General features: G+C 29.4%; 2 protein-coding genes across 7 annotated transcripts in view; one reads left to right on the forward strand and one right to left on the reverse strand.

Annotated features, from left to right (window-relative positions):
* LOC106472858 (ectonucleoside triphosphate diphosphohydrolase 5-like) overlaps positions 1-6,079 on the forward strand; it is an 18,412-nt gene extending 12,333 nt beyond the window's left edge. For 5 of the 6 annotated variants that reach the window (XM_013933529.2, XM_013933527.2, XM_013933526.2 and 2 more), the window contains exons 5-13: positions 505-580; positions 820-855; positions 1,315-1,480; positions 1,688-1,752; positions 2,822-2,918; positions 3,198-3,352; positions 4,056-4,112; positions 4,904-5,013; positions 5,388-6,079. In XM_013933529.2, the coding sequence (XP_013788983.1) occupies positions 505-580; positions 820-855; positions 1,315-1,480; positions 1,688-1,752; positions 2,822-2,918; positions 3,198-3,352; positions 4,056-4,112; positions 4,904-5,013; positions 5,388-5,462 (837 nt within the window). In that variant the 3' untranslated portion in view covers positions 5,463-6,079. Of the gene's footprint in view, positions 1-504; positions 581-819; positions 856-1,314; positions 1,481-1,687; positions 1,753-2,821; positions 2,919-3,197; positions 3,353-4,055; positions 4,113-4,901; positions 5,014-5,387 lie in introns of all 6 variants that reach the window. The other variant, XR_002613544.1, reaches the window with a different exon arrangement.
* Positions 6,080-9,098: 3,019 nt separating this feature from the next.
* Positions 9,099-12,480, reverse strand: part of LOC106472857 (delta(3,5)-Delta(2,4)-dienoyl-CoA isomerase, mitochondrial-like) — a 17,298-nt gene continuing 13,916 nt past the window's right edge. The window contains exons 6-8 of the mRNA XM_013933524.2: positions 11,131-11,259; positions 10,088-10,252; positions 9,099-9,742 (exon numbers count right to left, since the gene is read on the reverse strand). Of these exons, the coding sequence (XP_013788978.1) occupies positions 9,641-9,742; positions 10,088-10,252; positions 11,131-11,259 (396 nt within the window). The 3' untranslated portion in view covers positions 9,099-9,640. The remainder of the gene's footprint in view (positions 9,743-10,087; positions 10,253-11,130; positions 11,260-12,480) is intronic.

The raw sequence follows: 12,480 nt of genomic DNA on the forward strand, positions 1-12,480 counted from the left end.
CTAGTTTTATTTAAGAAAAGACTTGTATCGCTGAAGTTTCTCTGAAAGAATTACTACGAAAAATTAACAAACGAACACAGACGTAATAGATATTTAGCACCATAGTTAATCTCATAAGAGGTAATTCGAGAATAAATTTCCCATCTTGTCATACTTAATTTTACAGATTATTATGTTCTTAAATTTTTAACATGATATTGAGGTGAACTTTTCTATCCAGCTAATAATTAGTTTTCTTTTTTAAGGCATTAAAAAAAGATTTGTATCTGATGTTTTGTAGTTTTTGTATCTTTGACCATATATTTGAATATTTAAAATGAGCATTGGTATAAGAAGTAAAGTAATTTTTATCAACAAACAAAATGGACAAATTTTTGAAGGGAAATGAAAGAATATGACAAATACTTCAACTACTCTTTTCAATCTCTGAAATGTACTGATGTTTTTCATTTTAAAAAATCATCAGTCTAGATGTTTTCATAAAGCACGTTTGTCTTCTTGTAGGTTGACAAAAAAATCAAAAGCTACCCATTTCTTGTTTCCAACGATTCTGTTTCAATCATGGATGGAGATGATGAAGGTGAGAATTTCATTATATGCAAGATGCATTAAGGTTTAAAAACATAAGTGTTGTGTGAATATGATAACAACTTTAATGATTTTTATAGAAGTTAATTTTCTCAGAATTTATATTATTTTGAAATATTTTATTTTTCTTAGCACTGTTGTGATTTTCTGTAAGTAGATAAAAATGTTTATTGTTTATTGTTGCATTTTAATCATTTTCTTTACTTAATAATTCAAATCTTTCTCCTTTAGGAATTTTTGCATGGTATACAGTTAATTTTCTTTTAGGTAAGTGTTAGTTTATGGAATCTTAAAAATATATACATGTATATATATTCACTAAATAATTTAATTTAAGACAATCTAAACTTAGTTTTCTTCTTGTGATATTTTTCCCTACAATTTTGGATATATCCATAGATAAATACCTGTTTGAATATTTTAAGTAGTACTATGTAAATAAATATTTCTACAACAAAAGGCACTGATATAACTTTGCTTACATTAACATCAAATATCCTACAGAAACAATGTATGAGCGATTAGTTTTTTAATTTTTTCTGTGCACACTTGGTGAATGAACAAATGATCGAGTGAAAGATGTCAGGAGTCAGAAAATATCCTGAATTTTTTGTAAAGCACTACTGTTGTAAATCATTAATGTGCAAAATACACGTGAAAGGAAAACTCATCGTGGTTTAAGAAATTTGTGTGTGGTTGTAGATTAACTGCTTTTATGTTTTGTAGGCCATTTAAGCAATGCTTCACACACTGTTGTCACACTGGATCTTGGGGGTGGTTCTACTCAAATCACATTTCAGCCAACCAATCTGGATATGCTAGTATCCATTCCCAAGGAATACTTAGTGAAGTTAAAAATTCAAGAAAAACCTGCTTTCCTTTATACCCACAGGTAACAGGCATTATTTTTGTTGGTGAGATGAAAAGTCTTTGTTAGTAAAGTTTTATGTATGTAATTGTGGTATTTGTATTTCTAAACAGATGATGGATACTAGTTCAATTGAACTTTTTTTAAAGTATCTTCTAGTTATTATTATTAATCTAGAAATATAATAATACATTTCCTACAGTATATTTTGTGTTTTTTTCTCTCTTGCAGTTACTTGGGTAATGGACTGATGTCTGCTCGTCTCTCCATACTTCAGTCATCAAGTTCTGGTGAAAGTAAGTTTTATGTATTACTAATCAGGTAACGACTTAATTGGCACTTAATAAACTGTAAAATATCACATGGGAATTACAAATTCGAGTCAAACTGAAAATTACATTTCCTTATAGAAAACGAAGTATGTTTCAATGTTATGTATGAATTTTCATTAGATAAAATAAAAGAGCTAACTTGAAAATTCAATGTGTAACAATGTTGCTTTTGTACTGACATGATAATATTAGGATAGGAATTAAAGTTAATCCAATCTAATGTCATAGAAACAATTACACACAAAAAAAAGTAGATAAGAAAATGGAAAACAACAACAGTGAAAACCTATTATCAACTGCCTAATTTTCTTGAAAGTACCATAAGTGGCCAGGTGGTTAGGGCACTCAACCCACAATCTGAGGGTTGCGGGTTCGATTCCCTGTCCCACCAAACATGCTTGATCTTTCAGCCGTGGGGGGCATTATAATTTTATGGTCAGTCCCACTATTCATTGGTAAAAGAGTAGCCCAAGAGTTAGCGATGGGTGGTGATGACAAGCTGCATTCCCTCTAGTCTTACACTGCTAAATTAGAGACGGCTAGTGCAGATAGCCCTTGTATAGCTTTGCGCGAAATTAAAAACAAACAAATAAGTACCGTAGGCACCATTATTTTTTCTCTTCTTTGATTTTATATTTTTTAAACCTTTTAAATGAAATGGTTGTCTTATATTTATGATTATATTTGTTTATTTTGTTTTGTTCAAACGTTTGTGGCTTGGTGTCCTTCGTGATTATCACATGTTTGGTTACTTTGCATTTTCCATGGTAGCCATATGTCTTCTTTTTTTTTTTCTTGAGATTACATGACATGAAACACATTTAACAAAAATTATACCAATACTGGGAACATTAAAAGTTTGTTATATTTTCTCACTTCAGTAACAGAGTTCAGTGATTGGATTGTTACCTAGTGGATCTTCATTTGTTTGTACTTAATGAGATTACGTTGTATTATTAGTATTTGCCAGCTGTTCCACATATTACTTAATGGTGATTATAATGTTTAGTTTAAAATATTTTTAATTTTATAGAATCTGCTCATGACAAAACCGAAATTTTGCGTAGTCCTTGCATTCATCCTCTCATTATGAAATCGTGGCAACATGGTGGAATGGAGTATCTTGTAATGTAAGTACATTTTTCTGTTATCAATTGAGATTACTCTGAAATAGAAATTCAAACGTGGTTTGGTAAAGTGAATTTAGGTAATATAGCAAATTATAATACATTTTCCAGTAGTTTGTCTTTATAATTTAAGCAAAACCAAAATTAAATGTTGCTAATGGTTATAATACTCTATGAAGTATTCCTTGCATATTATATTTGATCATAGTATCAGCAAATAGCATATTAACATCAGATTTTTTAATTCTAAGAAGGTCCCTAAACTGATATTTTCTTAAACAGGGGACTAGAGTCTGGAAACTATGGGTTTGATGCTTGTTTTGACAGAGCAAAGACGTTTGTTGGGAATAACATACATGTAGCAGAAGAACTGAAGCAGCGACCAGTGTATGCTATGTCCTACTATTATGACAGAGCTGTTGACTCAGAATTAATAGGTAGAATAATATTTGATGTCTGAATATTTATAGATCAATGTCACATTAATATTTTCAGTCCCAAACAACTATTCAAATATTTTTGTAGAAATTGTTTTCAAAATTAATAAGCACTAGATATACCTAATATGTCAATGAAAGGTTACATTTAATTAAATTAAAAAACTAGTTTCCAAGACTTTCGTGTATTATCTTCAGTCCTACAGAGTCTTCTGAGAAGGAATTTGCACACACAACTTAGCATATGTTTGATTGGGAAATTTTCTTGAGAATACATAATTAAGAAACAGTTCAATTTGAAGTAACATTTTGTTTAAAAAAAGTTTTTTTTGTTTATTTAACCTACATACATGGTACATTACTGTTACATTTAATTACATTGTTAATTTGAGAAGAAAATTTTCGTATCTGTAATTGCAAGAACGTTTCTGCAAATAGTGACCAAAGTTAATCTACCTGTATGACTTTTATCAAGCTTATTCTTTCCAGAAAAGACATTAGTTGAGTTTCTATGACTGTGATCTTTCAAAGTTAGTAGTGTAACAAATTTTTAAAGCATTAAAGATATAAAATAATAGGGATATTTAAAAAATATGGTTTAATTACTAGTGAATGTACTTAACTTAATGTTTCTTTTTGAATTTCTGTGTTCTTAAGTATTAGCTGTAATGATTCTGTTATATAATACAATATTTACTTTCAGATAAAGATGATGGTGGTGTGGTGCTAGTTGAAGACTTTTTAAAAGCTGCAAAAAAAGGTTTGTTTTGTAAAGATTACTTGATGGTCTATTGTTTTGTTTTAAGCAGAGCAAATTCTACTGTTTGAAGTATTTATGAACTGCATATGCTTGCAGTAGATTGTTTTTGTCTCTGCATGCATACCAAAACATCGTCTGCTTCTACACACCAGCCAAGTGCAGTCCGTAAAAACTTCAAATGTAGTACTTTTTTATTAAGCATTTCTAATAGTTTTGTATAAAGTACATTTTTTCAGATTATTATTGAAAAACTTAGAGTTAAAACAATTGTTGCCAAAAGATTAAATGCTTAAATACTAAATTTACATTAACTCATACATAAATCAGGATCTTATAATATAAGTTATACATATTCGATGATGAGGAACCCACTTTGAGGCTAATAATGGTTGGAGGCGGCTTGAATGGGTAATGAAAAAACTTTAATATAAGTTTTTCTTCATTACCCATTATAAATTATACATATTTTATTATTTTCAGTTTTCTTTAAGACAGTAGTGATCATGTGAGTTGTATTAATTTTGTGGGATAATTATTTAAAGCATCTAAATATACATTTACCAAGAAGTTTCATTTGGATACAAATGTTTATATCAGAGAAACTGGCTCAGAATTCAATTAAATTACACAAATAATTAAACAATGGAAAGTTTAATGAAAATATTGGACCATTTACTTTTATTTAAAAAAACAAACTTGACTGCCATTGTTTATTTCAAATGAAACTCACTAAAGAGAATACTTGTTAAGTAACAAAAATTAATTTGAACTATACTTTTTTTTCTTTCTAGCCTGTTCTAGTGATGGTAATGTCAACATGCCCTTTCTGTGTCTGGACCTGACCTATATTGCCTCATTACTCTACAATGGTTTTGATCTTAATTTAAGCAAAGAAATAACTGTAAGTACCTTCAGCTAGTCAGCTTAGATATATAAGTTCATCTGATAAGTTTATTTTAGAAAACAGAGTATTCTGTAATGTTCTTTAAACTTGCATATTTGTCAAAACATGTATATCACATTGGAGATGAAGATGGTTAATAAAACATAATACATTTTATCAACCGTCTTCATCTTCATTATTAAGCTTCGGTTTCTTCATCATGAATCTATTGCTAGATATATATATCACAATAAAGACATTATCAGTATTGTAGTTCAGTAATGAATATACCATATGAACTAAAAAAATTTTACTGCACTTATGGTAAGGGCATTGAGATAGTATTTGTGCTGATGTTAAAAAGGATATTCACCCTTTTTCTTATCTAACAGCTTGTTAAAAAGATCAAGACCTTTGAGACAAGCTGGGGTCTGGGAGCAGCCTTCAATCTTCTAGCCCGTGTTTGATGAACTTATTACGAACTTTACCAGTATCAAAACATTACTATAGGTTTGTTGTTCTATTTCAAAATTATTATGAGATTTCCTGAAAAATTGTATTTTGCATATGATATAATTTTGTAACAAACTGAGAAATTATGTAAAAAAGTTTTTTGTTGTTGTTGCAAAAGTATAGTGGAAATGTGTCAAAATTATGTGAGGAGGAGGTATTTTTGTGAAATTTCAAACCAAAGACATGTTTAAGTATTTACTGAATAACCAAAAGGAAATTTTATGAAAACTATATATATATATTAAAATCAAATCTTATATATATATATATTTACTTACTGTAACCTTTTTTTTTTTTTTATCTTAATTTTCTGAGCATGCTATTAGAATTTGCACCCTAGTCAATCCTTGTTGAAAAAAGTTTTAGTTTAGTTGTTGAGAAAAATATCTTTATTGTTAAAAGGTTTCAGTTAATTTTCTATGGTTGAGGTATGTTACTTGTAGCAAAATTTCAAATAAGGCAATAAACTGAAAAAGTACAATTATTTGCCCTATACTTTTGTAATGTATCCCTCATAATTTTACTTGTTACGTATGTTGCTTAAGTAAAATTAAAAGAAACATTTTTATCTAACTGTTATAGCTTTGCAATTTGAAAGCTTCTTAAATATATTATTCAGTGCTTATGAATAACAAAACTAAGACAACTAGAAATAAAACTATTATTTTAGTAAAACTGTTTGTATTTAGAATTACTATACATGGATACCACAAAGACAATTACGAAGTGTGCCTTAGTATTCTTCTACCACCATCACATCATTGGTATAGTTAAGATACTATACTTTGGTCAAAAGTAGTATAAGGATTGAACTTGTGCTACAGAATGCCAAACTTGTTTATAATACATTGCCTCATGTTGGTATACTGTTTTAAAGTACTTTCAGTACCTCTTACAATAAATTGTTTGTACCGATTCCACAACTACTATTGCGCACTAGTGAATAGAATCACCGTTAAAATTATTCTTTAGATATGCAATTGCCCTATGTACAAATAACTAATTTATAAGTTTTGTCTTTGTTTCCATAAATTTAATTTTGTACTGCACTTACACATGGAAGTTGGACATCTTCTCCAAATGTTGCCATCAAAACTAGCTTCTTCACCAATTTTCAATATGAAAAATAGAATAAACGGCTGTTTGTTGATTTGGCTTTTGACAATGGTATTTTCATTCATCACTCTTCTTTCACATTTTTTCATATCATGATAGATTTTCAATTTTTAAATTTAGAGGACTATTTTAAGATACACGTGTAAATAATATGATTAACATTTTTACTAACACATCAGGCAAAATTAAATTTAAAACAAAAGTTTAAAACAATTTCACATGTTTGTTTAGTTGTAGTTAAGCACAAAGCTGCACAATGGGTTATCTGTGCTCTGTCCACCATAGGTATCGAAACCCAGTTTCTAGCTTTGCAAGTCTGCAGACATACTGCTGTGCCACTGGGAGTGGGTCACTTTCATCACAGTTGATTGGTTAAAAACCTTTCATATGTTTAGACGTAGTTTTACTACTGAGGAAGGCACTAGGTTGTGTCCAAATGTATGGCAGATGTTTAACCAATTCCTTTTAAATGAAAGTGTTTTAACCATAATTTTGCCTGGTGCATCAGTTAGTAGGCTAATTTAATTTTTTTTTGCTGTTGATTAGAAAGTTCCAACTTATTTTCTCAGTCAATTTCAACTAGAAACTATTTTACCCATTGTAATAGTTGCCACATTCAGCCCCAAATTGTAAAACATGCCTCACAAACTGATAGATTTGTGACCCAAGACCTAACCTTTGTAGACGATGTTGTGTCAGGCTAAGTTAGTAAAAATATTTGTGGTAAAAATCAGTTTTATTCTCATATATATTTCTCAGTAAATCATACCTTTTATTTATGTGCATGTTTTGAATACATAAATTAGTCACTTTTTCACACTACTTACTTTACATTGACATGGATAGTTTATAATATTCTCTATCCAATGATATTTAAACTTTGCCATTAGCTATTTTCAAACCTGTTCATCAGTAATTGTTTTTAATATTTTATGAGCTCTCGGTATGTGATGTGAAGAGAGGCCCAATAATACATCCACATAAGGAAGGAAAATCACAAGAGAAACAAGACTTGGTTAATTATATTCCTATCAAATTAATGCATATGCTTTGCGATGGGCAGAAAATATTTTAACAAAAAACTGGCGTGTTGTTTACGAATAACTCTTTGAACCTGTGCAGAGATAAAATTTTAACGTTTTCTGCATTTGTATTTGAGAATTACACTAAATAAACATTACAAAATATAAATTCTAAAATATTTTTGATTTAAAAATAATTGAAATAAATAGAATTATTATTTTTTCTTAAATTTTTAAATTCAATATGCAGGTGTGCACTGGACAGGACCAGATGAAATGTTTTATTAGAATCTAGCCATGATTTGATCCCTAGATGCAATCTGTTGACAATAAGAATAGAGGCAACATTTCATAAAGTTTGACTGGATTGTCAAATTAACCTCAAATGAATTTGCTGTTTTTTATTTGAATGGCCATGTGCACCTATAACATTTATTTTCTAACCTTACAAGGCACAGAATGACTTTGGTGTCCTCTACCACTACTTAGGAAAGTCTAAATACCAAATAAGATGACCAATACTTTGTAAGAAAGCAACTTGAGCCACTGAATTTAGAAATTTAATACTCGCCTAAGATGTCAGAAAATTTGTGGCTAAAACTTAAAACAAACACAAAATACAGGAAAAAATCATGCAATTTTAGTATTAATGAATATGAGTTAATGCACTCATGGTATAACAAGAATCAGACATGCTGTGTAGATAAAAGAGCATCATAAGTTAAAACTATAGAAAGTTTTATTTATTAAATATAAAGATAGAGAAAATAGCATTTAGAAAAAGGTATGTTGCGCTTTCAGAAAACTAGTTTAGATGAGATTATATTGTTGGACCAGTGCTATCATTTGTCAGCTAACAGTGACAACAAACAAGGGCATGGTTCTGATGATAACTTATGTAGTTCTTGGGATGTATATTTCGAAATTATATGTGGAATCGTATTGTAATGTGCAAAATACGAATTTCAGCTGTTGGTGGTGGTCTTAGTTCAGGGTAATAATGTTACAAATTTAGAATGAATACTATTTCATTCCTTATTCAATATCCGGACAATCCTGTACAAGTAGCAAATCATTTTGGCTTTGCATGAGACGTTTTAAAAAAGCTATTATTTAGTAATTCAATTCTTTACTGATTATTATATAACCTTGATGTTTGAATTGTAAAAGACCATATTCATAAGGATACTCAGGTGTTTGTCATAAGAAAAGTTACCCATTTTAATACCCAAAAGAAAAGTCTCTGGAAGCAATAACTACCAATAATGGATCTTCCAAAAGACACGCCCCGAGAGTTAGAACACTTACTGACTAGTCTTAATTTTCTGACACAGGACAGAAGCCATGAAGAAAATAAAAAAAAAACATCGATTCATTGGATTACACAATTGCTTGATGTATCTTAAAAATAATAGTTCTCTCCCAAACACAACATGAGAATAATAAAGAAAACAAGTTCCAAAACATTATTTTATTGTTGGTTGCTTCATATTTAACAAGTAATGCTTATACCAAATCTTCATAACTACCAATAAAATACACAAGAAAACAGATTACCTGCCATTAAAATATTACAAAGCTTTTAAGACAGAACCAATCTAAGCAAAAATTGAGAAATACTAGCCATGGTTCTAAACAGTTTATATTTAGCAAATAATATACTTTATACAGATTCTCATATAATAGTTTTTTATTTTTGTTATCCATTATATTAAAGAGAAATCCCAATGACGGCTATAATAAGTTGGATCATACTAATAAAAATTATGAGCCTTCAAACCTATACCATAAACTAACCGGTATTGAGTTACCAAATGCATTATAAAAAAAAAACTTCATTGTGTATAAAAATTTAAGTAAGTTTATTATGACAGGTTTATTGTAATATTGTTCTTAAACATAAATTTTAAAATATGGAGTAAGTGTTTTATCTAAAAACCAGCAATGGCATAAAAGACTATAAACCTTCCTTACAAAATACATGACAACTGTTATCACAGTTTGGAGAAATGTGGTGGCTTCTCGGCTTTCTTGGCAACAGCTTCTGAACCTTTTATGACATCCTCACTTTGAAGCATCGTCATATTCCAGCATTGCTGCAAAATAAAATTTGAAACAAATTAAAATTCAAAATTGAGGCAACAATAGTGCTAGTACATTCTGTATAATAATATTATTTTTCTTCTTGAAACTTTAGAAAGATAAAAATTTATTTTGCTTGAATCTTTCTTAATATCAGACAAATAAATTAGCTCAGAACCATATAGCACACATTAAAAACAAAATTTGTCAATAGTAATGTGATTCAGATTTCTTTAGAACAGGTTAATATTATTTATATCATTAGAAAGATGATGTATTTTTAGGTAATTTATGGTAAACTTTACCAGAGCTTTGTTTATGATACAAGCCAACACACACACACAAAAGTTTTAACTTACCATAAACTTCAATCCTTCACTGATGGTATGATCACGTGAATAGTTCAGGGCCACTTTACAACCCTGAACAGCTACTGGACTTTTAGAAGCAATAGACTCTGCCAATTTGTCAACTTCAGACATCATGACTTCTTTGTTAGGGAAAACCTGGCTTACAAATCCCATCTGTAGAGTGGTGAATTAAGTTTTAATCAAACTTCTTAATTTTCTCCCTCCCCATACGCAAAATAAGGTAATACTATAATGCCCCTGGGACAAATGGTATCTGTATATAACACAAACTGTTCACGTCTAAAGCCTGAGTTATTGTTTTTAAATAGCCTAGTCTTGTAAGTGAAAACTTGCACAAACTAGCAAATTAGCTTATTTTTATATAAAACTATCAATAAGAAAATTAAAACAGAGAACCTGAAGTAATCTGAAAATTTCCATGGATAAACTTTAAAACATCTCAAGATATCAATCTGCTTTCATTCCAACAAGGGGAAACAGAATAAAGCTCAGTGTGAAAGTTTTTATTACTCATTTTATAAATTTGGTAGTAGAGCGACAAAGAGACATGTATTACTTACAGTATTCTACTAAAAATGCAAGACAACATAATAACCCTGAACCATTTCATTAAGGTGCTAGTAGTAAATTATAATTTAAGCTTAGGTTCACTATAAAAAAGGTTCTAGATAAGAAAAATATTATAGCCAATTTCTGTTCTTTAAATTAGTAATTTTTATTGAGTAATGTAAGTTAATTATCAATTTAAAATTTGATTTATTTTCTCCTTGATGCAAAGTATAACAGTAATTTCTGCCTGTCTTAGTCAGGGGGGGTGCCACAAGGCCTGCCATACAGACTTCAAAAAAGTTTGGACGATAAAAGCATGCTGTGAACTGAAAAATTTTGGGAGGCACTGCTTTAAAAATACAGCATTTCTTTTTACAATATTACACATTCCATATGTGAACATAAACAAAACCTTATGACCCTACGTATTTAGTGATTTAGTGCTATGTATTTATATTACAGAAGAAAAAAACAATACCCACTCCTTTAGCTTCACCAGCTTCCACCTTTCTTGCTGTGTAAATCATCTCTCGCACCATACTGTTGTTTCCAACAGTTTTTGGAATTCTTTGTAGTGTACCTAAATCTGGAGCAAACCCTAAGTCAACTTCCTGGGGTTTGAAAATTAAAAAATTTAGATTAATACCCAGATGCTTGCTCCAAAATAAAAACAAACATTCACAAAAACATAATAATCTAAACAAATTTTAAATCCAAACAGAAAAAAATTTACTTTAGCATATAACAATACATTTGCCACAGTTTCCTGGAAACTTTTGTCCTGAAAAAAAAAAAAACATACATGTAATGTTTCATTAAAACATGTAAAATTATATTAAAGAAAGATCACCAATAAAGAAGAATGGGGAAAAATAAATAACTTTTTTTTATACTTGTTAATAATTCTGAAACTGAAATAGAAAATTCCCAATATTTTAAATAACTTTTATCAGATACATTTTATTTAATTTTCTTAGTTCTGAAATGTTTGCAAAAATATATAATTTTTTCTAAAAATTGACTTCAATATTCTTGTGGATAAAAGATTGAAGCTTCTGTAGACTTTAACTAGTGTCAAGAAAAAACCTAACTGAACCTTTTCTCACACCTACCACTGTAGTCTAACAAGCAAGCATTACTTAAATAGGTTTGTAGAATGTGTCCTTAATCATCCTGCCAATTACTTAACTAAAAACATGTAAAACAATACAATCCATCGCACTCTTAATTTTGCAAAATCTCAGTCTATAATAGATTTCAAAAATACCAGAAACTCAAGCACTTTCAAATAATTTGCTCTTCTTTCTTCAGGAGTAAAAAAGTGAATCTTTATTAGAATAAACAAAACCAGTACAACAGGTGCGAGTTAACCTTTTCAGCACAGGCTCAGTCCCTGGGACCAACCTCGTAACTATTTTGTGCTTATTATAGGTTTCATGCTATAACTTGTAAGCGAATGTTAATGAAATTTGGTACATTATCAGTAAACATTACAATGCTTTCATACATAAAATATCAATTTTTGTATTAAGTCTTAAGGTTTGTAAAGCAATGTTTTTCTTTTGCATTTTTTTTTTTCGCATGTTGCCTATCTAACATGCAAAGTAATATTCATTTAAGATTAAAAATACTTTTATGCAGAAAAAAATTTTCAAATTTCACGTATGAAGTCTTTATAATGTTCAGATAGTTATCAAATGTTTCTTAAGAAAAATTTTTATATTTTATCTGTTATTTTCAGAATGAATCTCTGTATAGGTTTAGTAGATTTCACCGATCTTGTAACGACCATAAAAAATTTAGGAAATAAATATAAATTATGCCTCTTTCAT

Source organism: Limulus polyphemus, unplaced genomic scaffold (assembly GCF_000517525.1).
Source record: "Limulus polyphemus unplaced genomic scaffold, Limulus_polyphemus-2.1.2 Scaffold5670, whole genome shotgun sequence".
NCBI classification, from domain to species: Eukaryota; Metazoa; Arthropoda; class Merostomata; order Xiphosura; family Limulidae; genus Limulus; species Limulus polyphemus.